Source organism: Marmota monax, unplaced genomic scaffold (genome assembly GCF_021218885.2).
Source record: "Marmota monax isolate L192 unplaced genomic scaffold, Marmota_monax_Labrador192_F-V1.1 WCK01_AAM20220418_F8-fsc00254, whole genome shotgun sequence".
Taxonomy (NCBI): Eukaryota; Metazoa; Chordata; class Mammalia; order Rodentia; family Sciuridae; genus Marmota; species Marmota monax.
Window position 1 is genome coordinate 1,037,486 of NW_026694584.1, and position 21,717 is coordinate 1,059,202.

The following is a 21,717-nucleotide window of genomic DNA, read 5'->3' on the forward strand; positions in this document are numbered from 1 at the left end:
AACAACTTAGTAAGACCCTGTCTCAAAATAAGAAATAAAAAGTGCTGTGGATGTGGCTCAGAGGTAAAGAGCCCCTGCATTAAATGAAAGAAAGAAAAGGAAGGAAGGAAGGAAGGAAGGAAGGAAGGAAGGAAGGAAGGAAGGAAGGAAGGAAGGAAGGAAGGAAGGAAAGAAAATAAAAGAAAGAGTTAGTTCTGGCCTTTTAATGCCCAGGCAGTCCACTCTGGGTTTCCGTAGCTAGGAAGAAGAACCCATGTTGTGCTGTTTACCATGCTGGGTTTCAGGGCAGTTGGGCCGTTCGGCCTCTGCTTTATATTCCTTAGTCAACACGTGACTCATCTCACGGGCTCCTTGGGCCTCTGCCTCCACCTGTGATCCAGAAGTCACAGAAGCCGGGCTCTTTCACCCAGCAACACTGTTGCTGCACTCAGACGGAACACAGCACCAGAGAGGGGCACACCTCGAAGAAAGATCTTGCTGTGTTTACAGCAGGTTTTTTCCCTACTGAGTAATGACACGTGTATTCAAAGCTGCTTTTGTTTTAGCTCTGTTTCTTTGGGGGAAAAAAGACGAACTTACATAACTCAGAGAGAAAAAATAGTACCTTTTTGAGTTCAGAACTGTAAATTGTATTTATTATAATAATTGATTACTTGATGTTTAATGATCAAGAAATTTGCTGCAATTTGAGAGGCAGATATACATAAATTGTCAGAAACCAGGCAAAGGCCCAGAATTCCACTTCAAGGGTGGAGCTAGGCTGACGATGGTAGCACCTGACTGTCATCCTAGCTACTTGGGAGGCTGAGGCAGGAGGATTGCAAGTTCTGGACCAGCCTGGACAACGTAGTGAGACCCTGTGTCAGTGGTCAAGTGCCCTTGGGTTCAATTCGCTGTGCAGAAGCAGCAGTGACAGGTGTGTGGGGTGGAGCACTGCGGCTCCTGCCTCCTCTCCCTGCCCAGTGTCCTTACTGGAAGCTGCGGGTTGCCCAGGAGCTCGGCGCTGCCTGGCAAAGCTGTGTCTGGGTGTGGTTTCCCCAGAGCCATCAGCGTTTTCATTTTCTGTCACTGCAGGTGGCATGGGGTCTCCCCACTGACCATAGATTGTGGAAGACTTGCCTCTTAAATAGGAGCATTCAGTTTCTCAGAACTAAATCAGATTTTCCAAGAAAGTTTTGTTTTTAAGAAAGAGAGTGACCAGAAGCCCTTCATCCTCTGTTAGCAGAGGCGCTGCTTCTGAAGCTGACAGGCTGGGGACCAGGTGACAGCGACAGGCATCAAGGACCCTGGCACCTGGAGGAGGCTCTTGGGGCCCTGGGGGTGACTGCAGCCCAGATGGAGTGGAGCCTCCCCTCGGCCAAGGAAAGACGTGCCTCTAGATAGAGAGGGTATTAATATTACGGAGAGGCTGAGAGAGTTGAAGAGGACACAGTTTTGCAGTCTATGGTATAAAAATCCCACGAAAAATGAACGCGGCCAACCACTGTCAACCCGGCACTAGGAAGACTGAACCCCAGCCTCTGGCAGCACCACTCACACGCACCATCATGGCGATGAGGGCGCAGATGTAGCTCTGCTTCATGATGAACTGGAACACGGAGGCCATGGCGTGGACCTTGACACTCCTTTTCTCCTCCTGGCTCCTTTCCTCCTCAAATTCTTCTTTCTCATCCTCTTCTTCCTCTTTCTTCTCTAGATGGACAACACGTTACATAACTCTCAATGCCAAAGCCCGACATCTGTGTGAGTGTCCCCAGGGGCAGCACTCCTGTGGCACGGCCTTTAGGTGAGACTTGAGGGGTTGTTCCCAACTAACAGAGCCCCTAGAATGCTCACCATTCTGTCAGCCCTGCTTGGCCAGGGCCAAGGCACCCAGCACCCAGCACTCGGTGGGAAGACCATCTCCACAAGGTGGGCAAAGACAGACCCTAACCTGGCCCTGAGCTCCCTGCTCCTGTGTTCCTGCCCCGTGGATGCCCTCCCCCGCATGTGGTGGGCTTCCAACAACAAGGCCACTCCTGAAGACTCTGGTCTAAGTCGAGGCTTTTGCTTTGGACGCTTTCTTTCTAGATTGAAAGGGTGACAGATCCCACTCTTGTTCTGAGGGAAGCCAGCCCCAGGGGTAAGTGCCCCTGGAGAGCCCTGGGTGGCGAGCACCTGAGGTCTCCAGCCAATAGCTACACAGCGGGGCTTGGACACAGCCCCCCAGGGGAGCCTCCAGCAAGATGGCAGCCCCTCACTGCAGGCTCAGGAACAACCCCAGGTGCGGGAACCAGCCCCTCACCCCCAGACCCTGACCCAGACAGGCTGCAACACTAAATGTGTTAAATCATGAAGCAAATGTCCTTCCTTTTTGTTAAGTTAAGTGGGCTGCACATAAATAGGACTTCTGGCAGCAAGAAGAGAAAGCACAGACCCTTGAAAACTCAGGGACCACCTACACGCCCGTGCACGACCCCGAACGAGACATGCGCCCTGTGTGGCTGGTTACCTGTCGAGTCCTCGGAGGGCTCCCACCGATACTGGGGGGTGGAGTACAGATCAGTCTTGGCGGGGCCATTCTCTAAGGGCAGGCTGGGGTGGATGGTGTGGTAGTCCACAGGGTTGCCATTCACCGTCACAAGCAGGCCCTGTGGGGAGCATGGGGAAGGACACCTGTGACCACAGGGTGGGTTGCAGTGTGGACCTACTTCCTCCAACCCATCCTCCATGCACAACCCCCAGTGACAAGCTGACTGAAAGCCAGGTGCCACGGTCAATGACATGTATTTTAGCAGGAGGAATCAGGTACCATCTCTCCAAACCTGATCTCAGAGTGACCAGGTGAAATGCACACCTCGTGGCACTCCTGTGAACAGTGCGATGCACGCCTTGTCCTCAGGATAGCCTACAATTGTCCAGGGGGCCTTCCTGGTCTGGGCTGACCTCTTCAGGTTTAGCTCTTGCCACTGCCTACCTCCCAGCCACCCCCCGTTGTGTGGTCCTTCATGCCTTCCCTGCCCAGCCCAGAGAGTGGGTCCTACCCACTCTCCACACAGCTCTGCACAGGGCAGCTGCAAAAGTCCTTCTGGGCCCAGGTGACACGCTCCCCGCTGGGGTCTCTACCCAACTGCAAGGCTGAAATTCACTAAGTGCCAACACTGGGATTTTCCCCGTCTGTCACTGTGGCATTATAAGTTCTGAGATAAACATATAAATACACGTATGTGTATCTATGAACATGTAAAACTTCCTTTTTAAAATTATTTAATAATTAGTAGAGCTACAGAACAAAATGCTTAAAACACAACCCCGCAAGCAAGGCTTTAAAAAAGTCTAAATATATTTTGTATTAATATATCCAATCTCATGAGTCAATGTTTCACAGCAACAAATCAGATATAATTTCTGCAAGAAAAAAAATTAAAAGCATACGGAGGTTTCATGGATCTTTAAAATATACTGAAAGGAGGTCATTTCATTTGTCACTTTTAAATCACTCACACACACAAAAAGGGTAATTCTAAAGAGGTACTAACATCAGATGGTTTGTAGTCGTCTTGGGTCATGGATAAAAGCTGCAAAAAGCAAAGCAGGACAGCACGTTAGCAGGTGAGCAGAAGCTGACCGCGTCCACAAGGCCCCACACCCGCTCTCCAGCCCGCCGAGTGCTAGTGGAAACTGCCATGTGAGTACAAAGGGCCACTGCCCGAGCTGGACACTGCTCATCACAACCATGTTGCAGCATCTGAAGTTTGCTTAGGACCCTGACCACAAACAGCCAACTGTGAATCACGCACTTTCAAAAACGACCGTTTTCAAGTGTTCTGTTCTAAGAGAATACACTGCTTAGGCTAAGCTCTGGAACCCTCTGGGACATCTGCAGAATCCTGAAACTATTTGCTTTCCAAGAGATGCAAGTTTCTTACTTCAAAACAGTTAGTTGTATACTGAGATTTGAGATTACTTTGGGTTTATAAATTGTCAAAAAGGAAATCATCATGATATGACCGATCTTTTAACTGCACTAGTGCTAGGTGACTGGGGCTTCCCCAAACAACAAATAGCATGGCGATGAGGTAGTTAGGTTTTGGAGTCAGGACTCCTCTACAGTCTTGGAAAGCTCGAGGGTAGGGGGAGATTATGTGGCGTCTGCCACTGTCTCACACTAGAAATTCAAATTGAGGCATGTAAAAAAAATTGTTTATTTATCAATTCAATAAAAATTGAAAAGCCCATTATATTTTAAGAAAATTGCTCAAATAGCTTTCAGACACCATTTTTATTTTAGAAGGCCATATACTGAAAAGACTGTCACGGTTCTGTACTTTGACACATCTCTTCCACGTCTGTTTCACAGAGGGCCACTGGGTTTCCGCAAGTGCTTCTGCTTTTGTTCTTGTGTGCTGTGTTGCTTGGGTTAGGATATCAAGAAAGCTGGCCTCACAGAAGCAGATGGGTAGAAGAGCAAGGGGCATTTAATAGTCTCTGCAGATAATGAGGAGGAGTCCTCTCCCGAGCAACACGAGACTCAGCCAGTGGTAGTTTCCTGAGGGTCCTCACAGCATGGGCCTGGAATTACAGTGGAGTGTTCTTCCCTCTGCTGTGAGGACCTGCAGGCGCTGGCTGCACCAGAATGGCCTCTTGCCCCTGCCTGGTGCTGCCAGCCACAGGGTCCCCAGCTCTACCAAGTACTGACCCGATTGAGTGACATTCGAAGAGCACATTAAATATTTAAATAACATTGAGATACTGTGTAACATTTCAAAAACATGTGTGTTCAAAAGCCATTTCAAAAAGGACTCCTCCAAAAAGTCCTTAAATATATTGTTTTCAAAGTCTCATTGATGGATACAAGTTTTCCAAAATTTGATTTTTTTTACTCAAATATTGAAGTTTTATAATTGGCAACAAACTCTGCCAGTTATTTGCCTTGAAGTGACCTGCTTGCTTCATTAACTTGCAAGTAGTTATTTGCCAAATATCCGGGTCTGACCAAGCAGGTCTGTCCATCACTGCCCCGTGGAGCGGAAGGGTGCTCTGGGGACAGCTGTCATAGTGCGTTGGCTGGCCTGCGCTTTCCCTCTGTCAGTTATTAGGTGGTTTGTGGCACATCATGCAGACGGCCCATTTTGTCACAGAGAAAGACGTGTGCTTCAAGCTTGAAACTGAACAAAATTATCATGGTCCTTCGTTACCTGACAAAGGTGACACCCCAGAAGCACACTGTGAGGCCTTTTCTTGCTGTGTGAGCATGTGAAGGGTTAATCTCACAAACTAGTCACACTTGGCTGCGATGTTCAGGGTGTCGCTCCTGGGCCACATGCCTGTTCATGATGTCACTGTGCACGGCAGACACCCCCAGCAAAATGGTGTGACTTAGCACACAAGGAGCATTCTGATAGTCTGTGCAGACAGTAAGGAGGACTCCCCTCCAGTATGACCCCAGACTCAGCCAGTGGTAGTTTCCTGAGGGTCACAGAAAATGCGCAGCTAAAATGTGGTGTGAAAGACAAAATGTGGGAAGGATGCTGGCCCTGCAGGACAGGGTGCTGCCTCGTAGCCACAAGCCGAGGGGCGCCAGGCCCAGGATTCCACAGGCGTCCCCTGGAGGACAAGCCTGCACGCTGAGGCTGCACCAACTGACTTGGTCTTACAAGAGTGCTGGTGCACACCCGCGTGAGCAGTGCTGGGCCATGACCCACAGCCGTGTCTTGGGAACAGGGTGTGTTGGTCATCACAGTCTCTCAGAGTCACAGTCCTGTCTGTGGACCTTCAGTGCCGGGGACATGATGACGTGCCATGTGGCTGGAATTCACTCCTCTGGCTCATCAAGGACACTCAAGCACGTGGTTGGCCTCAGGGCCTGATGGACGGCCTCTGTGTGGGCGGGTCTGTGCAGGCCCTGACTGTGCCCTGGCAGGGCAGTCTCACCCCTGCTTTTGTATCCCCAGGCAAAGCTCCTCAATGTAGCACAGAACAGGCGTTCCATGCCCTTGAGGACTCCTCCCAGGGCTCAGCGTCCCCAGAGGCCGAGTCCTCACTCTGGAAGTGGGGACCATCCTCTGTGGCTGTCCATTGTTTAGTGGGATGGACAAGATATTCTGGCACAACCAGAAAACCGTGTCCCTGAAAACCCCCAGATGTTTTATGCCTTCCCCACAGTGCGGTCAGTCCTCCCGGCACCTCCTGTCCTCCCGGCCTCTCAGCACAGGACAGGCACGCTGACAGCAGGCCCGGGGTCTTAGGGAAACCCACCTGCCACCATATACCAGAGCCCTTCCTCTTCTGGCATGCTTGGAAGCAAAATGCTGACCCCGTCAAGAATGATAAAGGACCTGTCTCCACAGCACTGCAAACGGGCGTTAGAGCAAGTCGACGCAGCACTGACGGAGTTCAAATGGCCAGTCAATGAGCAAAGGCGTCTGAATCACGTATCACATGTAGCAGCTGTCGCGGGCGTTCTGGGGGCTACCCCTGTGACCCACTTTTCCTTGTCCATACACACAGCTGCCTCAAAGAAGGGAGAGGTGTTCACCACACATGCAGGGAGCTTTGGGTCTTTTCCAGGAGGTTCTTGAGTAACAACTGTGGCCGGCTGCTCCGTGGAGTGAAATTATTTGCAATGATGTATTTCAACACTGACACTTTCATTCTCCAAAGCCACAGTGTCCTTCCTTACTTTTTGTTTTCTTTAAATATAGAGTTTAAAAATTAGGAGCACTCTTTCTTTGTAGAATTGAAGCAGTCCGAGATGTGGTGCTCTCATGGGGTCTAACTGGACCCAGGTGTGCAGTGCTGGTCCCTCTCTGAACACAGCTCTACCTCGAAGTCCCCTGACTCAGGCTGTTTTTAGGAGCGACCTGAGCTGACATCTGCTATGTGAGGTTCTCGTTCAGCAACAGAATGCACCCGGGAGACAAGTCCCAAGCTCACCTTCCTCTCGTCGGTTGGGTACTGGGCGGCGTACCACAGGCTCCGCTTCCTCTCCGCAGTTTTCTGGTTGGAGCTGCAAACCAGGGATCTGTCCTCCTCCTTGGTCTTCTCGTCCTGCACCTGAAACAGCCACAGAGACAGATCTGCCTCTGTTATGGTGTGGATGTGAGGTGTCCCCCAAAGCCCACGGGTGAGACATGCAAGAAGGTTCAGAGGAGAACTGATTGGGGTGCTAGAGCATTAAACCCAACCAGTGAATTAATCCCTTGATAGGGATTAATGGGGTGATAACTGAAGTAGTGGGGTGTGGCTGAAGGTGGGAACTGGGGCGTGGCTTTGGGGTATATATTGGTGTCTGGCAAGTGGAGTCTCTGCTTCCTGATCATCATGTGAGCTGCTTCCCTCTGCCGCACTCTCCTGCCGTGAGGTCCTGTTTCATCTTGAGTCCCGAGGAGTGGAGCCTGCTGCCTATGGACTGAGACCTCTGAAACTGTGAGCCCCCAAATAAATTTTTTGTCCCCTAAAATTGTTCTGGTCAAATCTTTTAGTAGCAACAGCAAAAAAGCTTAGACAGCCTCCGAAGCAGATCTGGGTAGCCTGCTTTGTATCTTTGCCCCACGTGATTATTTTTCAAAGTTAGTGTATACTCTATAGGATTTGATCAACACACTCTTAAAAACCACAAAAACGCTCTCTGGTACTTGACAAGAATGTCAAAGTGGTCCCTGATTCCCACGACACCGCACGTCCCATGACATTTCCCGGTGTGAGCACCCCGGCTTCTCAGTGTGGACCTGCATTGCACTAGAAACAGCTGTGCTCCGGGGCCGAGCCTTCACGAGAGGGCAGGGCTGCTGCGTGAGCCAGCACAGGGACCTGTCCCTAAGATGGTGTTGACAAAGGCAGGTCCTGCCGACGCTCACAGGTGGCATCAAGCAGGAGCACATCTAGTGCCACAGGAGCACACCTGTGGCCCTGCCTGATGAGGCGCCCGCTGGCCCTGTTAGTGGTGGTGCACAGGACAGAGTCAGTGTGAGCAGACAGCCGGTGCTTTGGTATGTTTTCCCAACAAAGGCGACCCCACAGAGGGGACGCTAGCACATCACCAACCCTGGAGTGGGGAGCGTGGACATAGCATTACTGCCCGACATGGGGTTCCAGTGTGCCAGACAGAGCACCTGAGGGGAGCAGCCCTGATCCCCGGCCTGGAAGGGCTTTATGCACACAGTGCCTGGCTTGGGTGGTTCTGCTGCCAGCTCAGGGGCTTCACAAGGGGGCTGAGACGGGCACCAGCAGGGATGGGGCTGTACCATGTGTTGCATGCCTTAGGCTAACAGTGGGTGCCCAACCACCACTGGTTTCATTGTGTGACAGTGTCCAACAGACGGCACGTGATATTCAGCACTACATACAATGGGCTTGTAACAGGTGATTTTGCCCAGCTCCAGGCTAACCTGCGGGTTCTGGCATTTCTGGATTGGCTGGGTCCTGCAGGGACCTACAGCTTCTCTGACTCCATGGCATGTCTGTTTGTGAGGCCTCCTGGGGGCAACCCCGTGGCAAGTGCAGGGGCACCGGACACCTGACTCTCAAGGTCTGCTTCTCTCTCACCCCGAACACATCTGATGGGCCTTTACCTGGGCATGCACTTCAGGTGGCTGGCATTTTCCACAAGATGTGCCAGGTCATCTGGAACTCTGATATCATCAGAGCCTGCCCTTGGACACTGCCCAGTGAGAAAGGCCTTCCCCGGCCACTGTGTGTACTGACCACCTGGAATGTGGATGCTAGCTTAATCCCTCTACTCCGTACCCTCCAGGCATGGAGGCTTGGTCACTGCCATTGCCTGTGCACGGCGGCGGGCTTCTCTCCCAGCACTCTCTGCCCCTCGTACCCAACAGCCCAGAGTAGCAACAGCAGAACAAGAGCAGACCTTTGCCCTGTACTACGTCCTCCAGAGACCGCAGGACCACAGGGAAAGCTACAGGCGCTGGAGCTCAGAATCACTCCAACACCTTCATTTCCGTAATGTGTAAGGAGTTCCTGTTTGGACTTCTTCTGTACGTGTTCTTGGTTCTGGACATACACATGTACATATCCACGTGTTTGTGCAGTAAGTGAACACAATATTTTCATGGGTTTTACTGGCACAAATTTTAGAAGAGAACTGGAAAAACTGCAACATGAGTGCCTCACTCCCTCTGACCCTAGGAGTGTTTTCTCGCTATGTGTCAGTCATCAGTCCCTAAAGGTAGGGTGATCTGTGAGAACCTTGCTGACAGGATGGTCCTTGTGACCCTGCCCCTGCCCATGGCTCCCCCACAGCCCAGTGCCTGTCCACACATGGGGAAGAGGCACCACACAGGAGGGCAGACAGATCACTGCATCCACAGACACACAGCTCGCCCAGTGCCACTGTCCCTCTCTAATACAGATACTCTTCACTCTGGACAGCTGTTCACTGGAAGAACACAGGGTCCCTATGAGTGTAGGCCTGGCGCTCGTGGCCCTTGCCTGCTGGGCTCTAGCTTTAAGTGGGATGCAGAGGGAAATATTTGTTGACTGACAGATGGAATTAATGTGCAGACCTCCCAGTCTGGGTGTGAAGACAGGGGCCAGGAAAGCAGAAACCTGCTTGGACCCCAGGACAGAAGAGATCCAGAAGGCCAGACTGGAGGGGGACCTGGGCTTAGCTAGGTTGGCTCAGCAGTTGTGGCTTGAGCGGCGCCCCCTGCAGGTGGTGAGGAGAAGGCACGACACCCTCACCTCCAGGGCCTGTCTCCTGCAGGAGCCAATAGGCCGCCTCACATGAGCCTCTCACAGCCCTTTAGGGAAAGAGAGGCGGACAGAAACCTTTTATTGCTGAAAAAAAAGAGAGAAGCCATGCAAGCTGCAGTCCTCCCCTTGAAATCCCACAGGACATAAACTAGTTCTCAATCGTGCAGAAAGGTAGGGTCCTGTGCACCTGACTGCACGGCAGGCATGGGCCCCCCGAGCTAGACCACCTCCACAGCACCCTCAGAGGACAAGAGCACTGGAGAAGAAGGGAGCCCCAACCACTGTGAGCGCGGGGCATGCGGGCGGTCTTGAAGACCTCAGTGTGGCTGAGAGCACTGGCTGGGACTGGACTTGCACCATCAGTGTGTGATCTCAGCCTCATTTTCCTCAGCTGTGAGAGGGCACAACATTTACCTTCCAGAGGCAGGTGGTGGGCCCAGCTAGCATTGCCTTATGCTAGAACCTGCTCAGTGACAACGAACACTCCCACCCCCAGGTGAAGCAGCACTGTGCTCTCAGCAAAGGAAGCTAGTCTCCACTCTGGTAGTATTCTTGTTCGCTTACCGCTGTTTGCAGAATTGATCACTATAACTAACACACTGGCGCCATGCTGGGATATGTTTCTGATCAGTTGGGGATAGCAGGAATGGATATATTGGGATACAATACTGATCAGTCAGGGACAGCAGGAATGGCCGTGTTGGGATACAGTACTGATCTGTTGGGGATAGCAGGAATGAGCCGTTCAGCCTGTGGGCTCCAGGTCCCTAAGTGGACAAGAGCAGGAAACCTTTGGTCCTTACGAGGGGTTCTTGTAACCAGATGCGGATCAGCGTGGCCAGCGTGTAGTACATCACCAACAGCAGGATGGGGTTGGCATGGTGGTACCAGGATAGCTCTGGGTTTACTACGATCTTCCAGGTACTGGAACAGTCTGTCTGGATTACTGATTTGATACCAAACAACCTGTTTAAAAACAAAGACAGTCACTTGAAAGCTGCAGAAAACTGTGTTTCCTTGACACAGGTCAACTCCTGCCAGTCTGGGTGTACGACTGCACAGTTGCCAAGTAAGGTACAGACGTGTCTGATGGGAGCTCACCATGAACCTCCTGAGATCCTGCCTGTGGTGCCCAGACTGGATGCCAGCATTAGCCGGATGACCTTCACGTTGGTTCAAAAGTCTGGCTATTACCGACCCTCACACGTCTTTTAGAAATTCGCCTTTTAATGGCTGACCAGCCCTATTAAAACTTGGCACTGTTGAAAGGCCAAGTGTGTGGTAAGAGGTTACTAAGTCCGACCACATGAGCAGATGACTTGTTTCTGGCTGGATTCAGCGTTAGCTAGTCAGCTAGTGTTGATGTTATGAAGCAAATATTGAAACTGGATGTAGTCCTACAGTTCAGCAGTGAAAGTCAAATGTTACGTAGTAGAATTTCTGTAAGATGTATTTCTGTCCAATTTCATTTATGGGTTATTTGAATTTTTTCAAAGCTTATAATTGATCATTTTCCTTGAAAGATGACTTTATGTGGCTTATTAAATTTTGAAATAGTTTATTTATTTTTGCAGTACTGGACATGGAACCCAGGGGCTCTACCACTGAGCTACATCCTCAGCCCTTTGTAATTTTTATTTAGATAAAGGGTCTCACTGAATTTCCCCGGCTGATTTTGAACTTGTTATCCTCCTGCATCAGCCTCCTGAGTTGCTGGGATTACAGGTGTGCACCACCATGCCCAGCTTCAAATGGTTTATTTTTTTTAATGCTGAATTCTACTATGTAATCAAAATGTCTCTGGTTATATAATGAGAAAATGTGCAAAATATAATTTCTTTAGAAATTAATTTTGATGTACAGTTTTTCTAAGAGATGTTACTAAAAGCATAAAACTTTTACATGATAAATGTGTCACCTACCTTTCTATTGTTTACATTTGTTCTAATTAAACCTCCTTTAATTTTTACCTTGCATTCTTCGTTCAGTTACAAGACCTTCAAAGACTGCCTTTCACCTTTAAAACTTCTCAGCATTGTCTGTTCCCTGTCGAAATGTGAGTGCAGCACTGCTTTGTTGGACACACACATTTTAAAGCAAGATAAATAGAAATTTAGCTTTCTTCAATTTTATCAGAAAAAAAATTAATTGCACTAGTACTTGGTTTTATTGTAGGTCTCTTTTCTGACGTCCAGGAAGATTTTATGTAGTTAGCATTTGAAAGAAAGAAATGCACTGAAATATTACCCCAAACTCCACAATAAGTACATGATAATCAGAAGCAAAATAAAATACATGTTGAAAAAGGAAAATTCCTGAGTCCACATAGAAGAGTGGAATGTCCCAAAAATATTTTCCAACCCTATATATTCGTATAAATTTCTGTATAAAGTACTCAGGAAGGAAAGCTCTTACAATTCCTCCTGATGAGCTGGTTACCCCTTTTGAGCTAATTTAAGTGGAAGATTTTAGCTACCAAATCAAATCCCCACACCTGGCACATCAATGAGAAATGACCTCATTTAATCTCAGCTTTAAAATACCTGTTTTGCCCCATTAGAAATTTAACAGCAACTTTCCAAAGCTGTGGGTAAACGAATTCATGTGTCACATCAACATCTCACACCTGAGCAATGAGCAATGCTCTTATAACTTCCTGCCCCTTTCCACACACTCCGTGCGGAATCAGACTCACATCTGTGCTACCAGGTATGGATCTCAGCTGCAGCAGGAGCTACAGATGGCGGCTGTTGACTCCTGCAAGGAAACTGTTTCCAAGCAGAGAATGTGAACACTGTAAGGCCTGGGGCTTCTCTTTCCTTCTTAAAAGACATTGGATATTGCAGAAAGGATTCCTATGGTAGATGGGAAATCTGTACTCGAAAGGTCACATCCTTGTGGCCCTGCAATTCTGGCACCTTCTGCAGTATCTTACTTTGATTAAATTTCCTAAGCCAGGATTGCATCTGGATGCTGACAGTGCAAAGAAAGTGGTTCCCCAGCACCTGTCCTGGGAACAGGCGGGCCCCCGCACTGCAATGATGCGTAGGCAGCTCCTCTGTCTGACAGGTGTCAGGAAGCCTCCCCTGTGGGGTTGGGGACAGGCAATGGGAAAAGCAGCCTGAAAGAATATGGATGGGGGGCAGTTGGTCCAAAAAGGTTAGATGAGGAGATGAGAAAAATTTGAAAGCTTTGGAGAGATTTTTCCAGGTAATGGGCCTGGGCTGGGGAGAGAGTGGGGAACTGAACTTGGTGAGATCAAAGTCTGTGTTACTGTTAAAGTGTCACTGAATGTTGTCAGCTCCATTCTATCTGAAGATACTCACATGGCTGCGAGGGTCGTCACAGAATCCTGGGCTAGCATTCAAACCGACTGGACAGAAGCACAGTCAGCCCCTCATATCTCTGCTTTCTGCATCCACGAATTCAACCGAACACACATCAAAAACGTTCGGAAAAATATTTTGTCTGCTTTGCACACATGCTGACGTTTTTACTTATCATTATTCCCTAAACAATACAGTATAGCCATTATCTGCACAGCATTCACTTTGTGTTAGACACTACTAGTAGTCCAGAGATGGCATAGCCATTTAAAATAAGGAACAAGCACCCATGGTTTGGGGTATCCATGGTGGGGGGGGGCGGGTCCCGGAACCAACTCCTCATAGCACTAAGGGATGACTGTCTTTAAAGTCTTTAAAGTCCATCATGAACAGCACTTAAAAACAATGATCTCAAATCTCTATATAAGCGTCTCTTTGCCTGAGAAAAGAGGCAAAGCTACAGGATAGTGAATTCCCAACAACTGCTTATTGGGAAACATAAAGCTTTTCTGCTCCTCTGGGAGATCTCTTACTTATCTCTCTTCCAAGCCTGGCTGTGTTGACTGTGTTTATGGGCACGTGCGTTAAGTGACTTGCCTGTTGGTGAAATCTAACAGGATGGAGGATGGAGGGTGTACGACTTTGGACTTTTTTGAGAAGATGTTATGCTAACTACTGAAGATTCGGCCAACCCTACCGTTCCCCACAGTGGCTGAAGGCAGCTCCTAGGACACTCATTTCCTGGGGGAGACGGATGGGAGCCGTGGGGCAGGCCCACTTTGGTGACGGCCTGCCTTGCTCTGCTGTCTCCTGATAGGTTGGGATTCCTTTCCACGGAAGGGGCTGCACTTCTCTTCTAGAAAAGCTCCAAGCCAAGCCCATTCTCCCAGTCTCTGGTTCTGTCCAGTCCCAGGGTGACCTTGCCAGAGTTCCCTCATGAGGCCCTGGGTCTGTGTGCTGGCTTCCCCTTCCTAAGCCTCCTCCTCCACAGCCTGGGGAGTCACCCCAAGTCCCAGTGAGTGCTCCCAAGGCCTTTGGCACTCAGGTCTCATCTGTCCCAGATGTAAATCCGAGCTACACTGGACTATCCAGGTTTACCATACAATCCTTTTTCATTCTTTAAGGTATATTTTGGGTCATGTATGGTACATGTTTATCTTTGTTCTCTACTGGCTGCAAACAAGAATCTTGAATTCTATTTTCTGAATGAATCAACAAAAAAATGTATATAGTTAAACATAAGACTCTTTCTTCCTTTTTTTATGGGGGTGGGGATGGATCCAGCACTCTCTCCATGCTGCAGGGTCTTCAAGGAGTCTGCGCCCCACAGAGTGCTGGCTTTCCCCTTTCCTCTGCCTCTGAGCACACATGGCGTCTGGCATCCCGTGGTGACTGAACTACGGGACATTTGTGCTACTCACACAGTTGGCAGATTTACAAAGCCTGCACCTGTGCTCAGGTTCCTCCCCGACTCTGTCTGCTGGGCTCTAGAAACACAGGAACCCAGACCTATGCAAGCAACACGTAATACTGAAATGGACACCACACGGTAAAAATAAGTTTAACTGTGGTAAAATGCACGTAAATTAAAACTGACCAGTGTAACCAAGTATACTTTTAAGTATCTGACGTATGTATATAGATCTCTCTCTTCATATATGTTACATAAGTTGTCTAGAGAAAAACAAGTATATATCTAGATCAACAACACAAAAAGTTTCAAGGCATATTTTAAATACTATTTAACGTTTAGAATACTTTTATATTTATGGAAAAGTTGAAAATATAGTAATAAAATCCCCTGTGCTCAGTGTCCCCTACTGTTGTCATCTCACTTTAGTATGGCACATTTGACAGAACAAACACACCAATCATGATACGTCATCTTTAACTATAGTCCATACTTGATTCAGATTTCCTCAGTTCTTATTTAATCCCCCTAGTTCATCCCAGAATTCCATCCAAGGAACTGCACTGTTTAATCACCATGCACAGCGCTTATTTGTTGGCTGATTTGACTTTTACCACTATGGATGCCTGGGTAGGACTTTACACCTTGGGCTTTCCTCCAATACTGCTTTATTTATTTGGTTGTTCAGACTGTTCCAGCTATGACATTGTGAGCTCTCTTCGTTTGCTACTGTGCTCATGTGAGAAGCCCCATTGTTTTGCTATTTTCTGGCTCTAGGGAACTTTCCAGGCTCATTCTGTAGATACCCTGATCAAGCCCTCATCTCCAATGGGTACCAGTGGAAAATGGTATTTAGAAACCAAGAGCTGGGCTGTCAGGGTGCTCAGTGTTGCTGGGGCCCACTGTTGCTTCTAAGTCCTCTGCTGAATGTGCAAGGCAGTACCTGTGCATATACACATATCTGAACATTTTCTGTGACTCCTCCTGTAGTTGATGTTAAGAGATCATGGTATCATACATAGGACTGCAACTCCATCACCATCACGTTGTTCTGGTCTTCCCCCTTTCTTATCTGTAGCCTTCCTCTAAAATAGTGAGGAATCTGCTACCCCATTGGCCACCCACTTAATTATTTGTTCAATTTCACATACATAGATAGTGCTTTTAGAATTGTCACCCTGTACCTCATGGGGAATTATTTTTACCAATTAAAGCCCAGAGCTTATATACAGCACTTTTTGTTATAATGACTTGCAACTACCAGTCATTTCCAAAGCTACCTAAGTGCACGCTTTTCTCCCTACCCACTTCAGTGAGACTGTATCACACTCTTGTGGTACAACCAGATTCCTTCATCACAGTCCACATTACATCCTGGGGTCTCAACGTCCTGATTGATTGTTTAACTTGCAAATAGTAAGGGTTATTCTTTTTGCTATAAAGCTCTATAAGATTGGATTAGTATCACACGTCCACCACTACAAGAACATACAGAATAATTTCACCTCCCTAAAAAATGCCCTGCCCCTTGCATGTTCAACCATCTGCCACCCTCCCCCAAACTTGCAGCAACCTCTGTTTACCTTCCCTGCAGTCCTGCCTCCTGCAGCATGTCCTACAAATGCAGTCACACAACATGCGGTCTCTCTAGACTGGCTTTTGCATGTAGCTATCTGCATTTAGGGTAAACCTTCCTAACCTCTCTCTGATCTATGCAGATGTACCTATCAGTGTGTAAGAACCAGGAAGAACGTATGAAGGACAGCTGTCATTGGCCTCAGCTGTCTCTGTGGACAGGAATTGAATCAAGAATAGAAATAAATGAAAAGAGGAAACTTTCAGTTTTGTTTTCTTTTTTCCCCTCCTAATGACTTAGACTTTTTTTTAATGAGCATGCATTATCCCTGAAATTTTAAGAGTTATTTTACAAAATATATCATTTTATGCCTGCATTGTTTTCCTTCTTTGTTCATATCCTTGAATGTGCCCTAGATCTTAATTTCTACAGTAGATACAAAGATATTTTTTATAAAAAGTTTTCACGACACATACAGAACAGACCTAGCATTTCTTTTGTCATGCATTTGGCCTATGTTTTATTTTATTTTATTTATCATTAATATGGGGGAGTACCAGCAATTGAAACTAGGAGCACTTAACCACTGAGCAACATCCCCAGCCAAATTTTATTTTTTAAAATTTCAGACAGGGTCTTGCTAAGTTGCTTAGGTCCTCACTAAGTTACTGAGGCTGGCTTTGGCCTCCAGAGCTGCTGGGATTACAGATGTGCACCACCATGCCCAGCCTGCCTCCTTCCTTTCTTCCTTCCTTCCTTCCTTCCTTCCTTCCTTCCTTCCTTCCTTCCTTCCTTCCCTTCTTTGAACACCAGCCCTAGTTTCTCTGCTGAGGCCAACATTTGCTTCTTTTCCTCTCTTTCTCTGCTATTCCTCCACTTCCCCCTTTCATCTCAGCTCTTCCCTGAAGCACACTGGCATTTGGCAGCCAACAGGCAATATTCGAGGCTCACAAAGACAGCTCCTTGGAAGAACTGCTCTAAGAACTGACAGAATGTGACTGCCCCAGCCCTGTGGAAGGGCAAGAGAGCTGGCAGCACCTGCAACGATTTCCACCATGGATCTTTTAGCAGTTAGGGATAAAATGAACTCCGACCCTGGACAAGACTACCATCACCTGCCCCTGTCTTCTTGCTTCCCTTCGAAAGCTCCGATCCTACTTACACTTAGGAAACTAGCTAAGCTTAACACGCTTCTTGATGTATATCATCAGTTGAAAAAGAAAAAAAAAACCCTTTAACTTCTATTTTACTATTTTTTTCTTTGACAGTGTCCAATGGACAATGAATGTCTAGTAAAAACCTACCCATGTAAAACATCATGAAACAGTAAATCTCATGGATGGAAGTTGCTTCCAGATTACTATTTAATTTTTTTTTTAGTTGTAGATGGATAGAATGCTTTTATTTGTTTATTTTTATGTGGTGCTAAGGATCGAATCCAGGGCCTCACACATGCTAGGCAAGGGCTCTGCCACTGAGCTGCAGCCTCAGCCCCCAGATTACTATTTTAACAGAGATTTTATAATCAAAACACAGAATGGAAGAATCAGACATTGCTCCCCCTGGCAAGTGTGGGGTTGACCAAGCCTGGACACTCTTACCAACATGAGTGGTTCAGTTACAGCAAAGCCAGCAGTGCAGGTAGGCACAAATGCCACCTCACTTCTAAACGCAGTAGTGCAAAGCAGGATGTGGAAAGGTCATTGATAGAAACACGCCCCTGTCTTCCTAAAGCAGTAATGATAATGGGAATCTCCTCACACCTTCCCAATTAGAGTCACTGGAGTCGGGATGCCACTTAATAAACTGCACAGTGATGACAGAATTCTTCAAAATGAGAAGCCAAGCTGTTGCCTGTTGGGATTCCTACTCCTACAGAACGGTTGGAGGTGTGGCTGTGTCCCACCTGTCAATCAGGGAGTGAGCATCCCCTTGCACTGCTTCTAAATGACCTTGCAAACACCAGACCAGAGAGTGAAGCCAACCTCGGGCGCCAGGTGGATGGAGAACCACGGTGAAGTGCCCAGGGAGAACCCTAGGCTGCAGCACGGTAAGCTGCACATGCTGGTTCCTCTCACCAGCAAACCCATGCCCATGTTGTCACCACAGAGGTGACATACAGGTCATGCATCCAGAGAAACCCCTGGGGTCTGCACATCTGCAGAACCACCACACTCTTGCATTTCCTGCCCTTACTGTCTAAGGCCCAGAGTGCCCCATCCCAGGAGCACCCACAGGCCTGTCCTCAGTGTCCACGCGAGCCGCCCCAGGCTGTGTGCTCCGGGAGGCTGCATTAAGGACCCCGAGGCGGGAGTGTACGGCAGCTCGTGTTTGGGGGGCACTAAAGAGCGTCACTCGTCTGTCTGGCCTTCAGTGGTCCAGCCCCACCTCCTGCCTTCCTGCTTCCCCCAGTGCAGGCTCTGATCAATGACCCCAAGACCTTGCTCAGAGCCACCTCACCCCAGCTCCCTGCTCTCCCTCCAGCAGGCCTCACTCCTGCTCCCTGCCACTGCCCTCCATGCCACTTCCCACAGCACATCCTGTCCCCATGGGTCTCCCCTCTACCTCTGCTCCCAGAGGGGGACACGCCCTGGCACTGTGTGGCGGCTCCGACTGTCATCCCAGCTCCTCCTCCACACGCCTGTCTCCTGCCCGCGGTGTTGATAAAATGCGCCCCCATCTCCCAGGGCTCTTCAGTGCTCCCTGAGAAGCACGGGCCTAGCAAAGCTGGTGGTGACCACACTGCTGGCCACAGAGGTGAAAACACCCACCTCAGCCCCGGGCGTCTCTCTTCAGAATTGAGAGGGAGGGAGAGTGCTGGAAGGGAAGGGCCACCATGTGCAGAAAGCTCCTGGGAGAAGCAAGGCAGGCATTTTACTTATTTTATTGAGGTCACACAAAGTTACTCTCTGAGACCAAGAGGTCGGTGCCATTACTGTGCTGATTTGGGAGATAAGGATATTCATGCCCAGGGAGGTTGAGTAATTTGCCCAGTGTCCAGAGCTCCTAGTCAGAAGGTGAACTGTGTTTAAACACAGACCAAATCAGCCTGAGGGTGATGGGAGGGGAATCTTTCTTTTTTCCTGAAGGCAAGAACTGAGAAAGTAGATACTACTACTATTCAATGATTGGAACAAAGCAGGAAGGGATTCCCTGGGGGACTTGCAACTCAGAAATCCATCAGCCTTTACAGACTAGGGCTCCCAATGCCAGGGGTGAGTGTGGTGAGGGGCTGGAGGACAGGACCAGAAGTGGATCTTGCAGACTGAGAATATGAAGAAAGGAGCCATGGCGGGTGTTTGTCATCAGATGTAAAGCAAATCTTTCTATGGAGACAGAACCTTCCAGATGTCTGTTCTCTATTTTTCTAGCATTCTTTATACCTTCATTTCAATAGAAAATGTGCACAACACTCTGCTGGCGATGTGCCCATGAGCACTCTCAGGCTCCCGGTGCAAGTCCTTGCCAAGTTCTTACGGGGCCACTGACGTTCCCAGCAGTTCTCACTCACATGTGGGTCCCATGGGCCAAATCCCAGCAAATGCTCCATCACCAAGACCCCGTGCCAACTTTGATATTCAGTTCCTTTGTGGAAAACCTCTGCTTGCTCTGATGGAGTAATATCAGCTCAGGGGCTGACATACATGAGTTCTAGAAAGACACTGTCATCTGTGCTCCGAGCTTCTTCCCATGGGGATAGAAGACATCTTTGATGCCATGGGCAGCTGGGGACGGCTGCCCTGGCTCCTGGAGGTGCTAACAAGATCCCACAGGATGGATCCCACAAGATCCCAGCACGTCTCCCAGACGACTTGCTCTCCAGAACCACTTCCATCCTCTCCAAACTGGAGTCCTGAGTGATGCTAACTCTTCCTCTGTCACTGGTGGTTCTAGCACTAAATCTTCATAGACAGTGGTGAGGAAAGCTACTCCTGAGCTGTCAGCATCCCACCCTAGCCACAGGCTGGCTCGTCTCAAGGCCTGCAGGCCTATTTCAAATCATAAATGTTTCTGAGCTGAGAAGGATCCTGGCCATCACTGCACTCTATTTCTCCACAGCCATCTCCACCTAACCCCTTCCCAAGTCACATACGACCTTAAAGAAATGGGAACTGGAGGCCTGGTCACACGAGAACTGTTGATTGTCAACCCATTTTAAATTCCACCTCTTTGTTGCTAATCGTTAGATTAAGGTGATGAGCTACATGATATCACATTAATAAAGTAATATCACCAAACAAGCACAGGATAGCTGCCCAAGAAGTTCTGGGTAATACTACCAACCCCAGTGCTGCTAGGCCTTTGAAGTACAACATCAGTACGGCTTGTGCAGGTCACAGCTTAGCACCGGCAAACAAGAGTGTACAAATGTCCTCCTTAAGACCAAGTACAACCACCATCTCCTAAGAGTGAACCAAAGAGACCCATAAGATTCAGCACCAGCTGGGGGTAGGGAGGGTGGACAGAGCTGAAGGCTTTCTGTGATCTGCCATAGTGTTGAACTGTTCACCAAGAGAAGCAGAGCTCTTGACCTTGGCAATGTGGGGAAAGGGGAGGCTGGGCCTCCTGCTGCCCTTTCAGCCAGGCACACTTTCACCGGCTCTGCAGCTCTGTTGGCGTGGGCACTGCTACCCACGCACGGCCTGCAGGTTAGTTTCTTATGTCAAAGAAGTGAGTTGTGCAGAGTGACTCAAAGACTCCCCTGGCCTAGAAGGAGGTGACGTGGGAGGCTGGTGTGCACTCGTGGACAGACCCAGAACAACGTGCAGCCCTCAATAGCCTAAGGGGAGAGTCTGGGATTCAGTGACCCTGGACAGAAGTCCCTGCTAGGGCAGGTTATGGCTTGATATTAAGCTGCCCCAGAAGCTCCTGTGTTGAAAGCCTCTCCGACTGCAGCAGAGGTGGGCTCAGGAGAGGACTGGGCCACCAGGGCTCTGACCTCCTTAGTGGACTGACCCACTGATGGATTCGTAGCTTAATGGGCTTTGGGAAGCAGTGGTAACCCTGGGAGGCTGGGCTGATGGAAGGCGTGGGTCACTGGGGGCGTGTCATTGAGGGTCTGTTTTGTCCCCAGCCTCCCTCTCTCTCCCTGACTTCCTCCCTGTCGCTCTGTTTCCTGGCTGCCATGAGGTAGCAGCCCTGCTCCTCCACATGCTCCCTGCCGTGATGCTCTGCCTCACCACAAGCCCAGAAACAACGGAGCAAAGTGACCTTGGACTGAAACCTCTGCAACTGTGAGCCAAAATCAATCTCTCCTCCTTGAAGTTGATTTTGTCAGGTATTTTGTCACAGTGTGGAAAGCTAATAGGGAAAACAGAATTTCCTGAGTATTCTTTTCAAATAGCCTCCCTCATCATTTGGGTTCAGTTGTCTTCAGTGGCTGCGGTGTCTTGGAATTACTGGGAGGAGGGGCCAGGGGTAAGAAGCAGGGAGGACTGTCCACTGCCAGCACCAGGAGGAGGCCTTTCTAAGGGAGCTTGGGGACCACTGGGGGAGGGTGTCAAAACTTCTTCCAATCCAAAATTCTATAGTACAATCAAAAAGCCTAAAATCTAAGTGCTGGTGGGTGCCACAGAATTAATTTCTGTCTGTGAATGAAATCAAGGGCTCACTGTGGGAAAGGAGGGAGCGGTCAGACCTCCACAAAACCAGCTGTGTTTCCGGTGTCCCAGGACACTTCCTCCACGTCTGTCCGACAAGCACTTCTGTGA

At 48.9% G+C, this 21,717-nt stretch overlaps 1 protein-coding gene across 6 annotated transcripts in view; it reads right to left on the reverse strand.

Moving 5' to 3' along the window:
- Piezo2 (piezo type mechanosensitive ion channel component 2) overlaps positions 1 to 21,717 on the reverse strand; it is a 359,603-nt gene that overhangs the window by 104,817 nt on the left and 233,069 nt on the right. For 5 of the 6 annotated variants that reach the window (XM_046421440.1, XM_046421436.1, XM_058571849.1 and 2 more), the window contains exons 8-12: positions 10,497 to 10,659; positions 6,916 to 7,035; positions 3,519 to 3,557; positions 2,492 to 2,630; positions 1,544 to 1,692 (exon numbers count right to left, since the gene is read on the reverse strand). In XM_046421440.1, coding sequence (XP_046277396.1) covers positions 1,544 to 1,692; positions 2,492 to 2,630; positions 3,519 to 3,557; positions 6,916 to 7,035; positions 10,497 to 10,659 — 610 coding nt within the window. The remainder of the gene's footprint in view (positions 1 to 1,543; positions 1,693 to 2,491; positions 2,631 to 3,518; positions 3,558 to 6,915; positions 7,036 to 10,496; positions 10,660 to 21,717) is intronic. The other variant, XM_058571847.1, reaches the window with a different exon arrangement.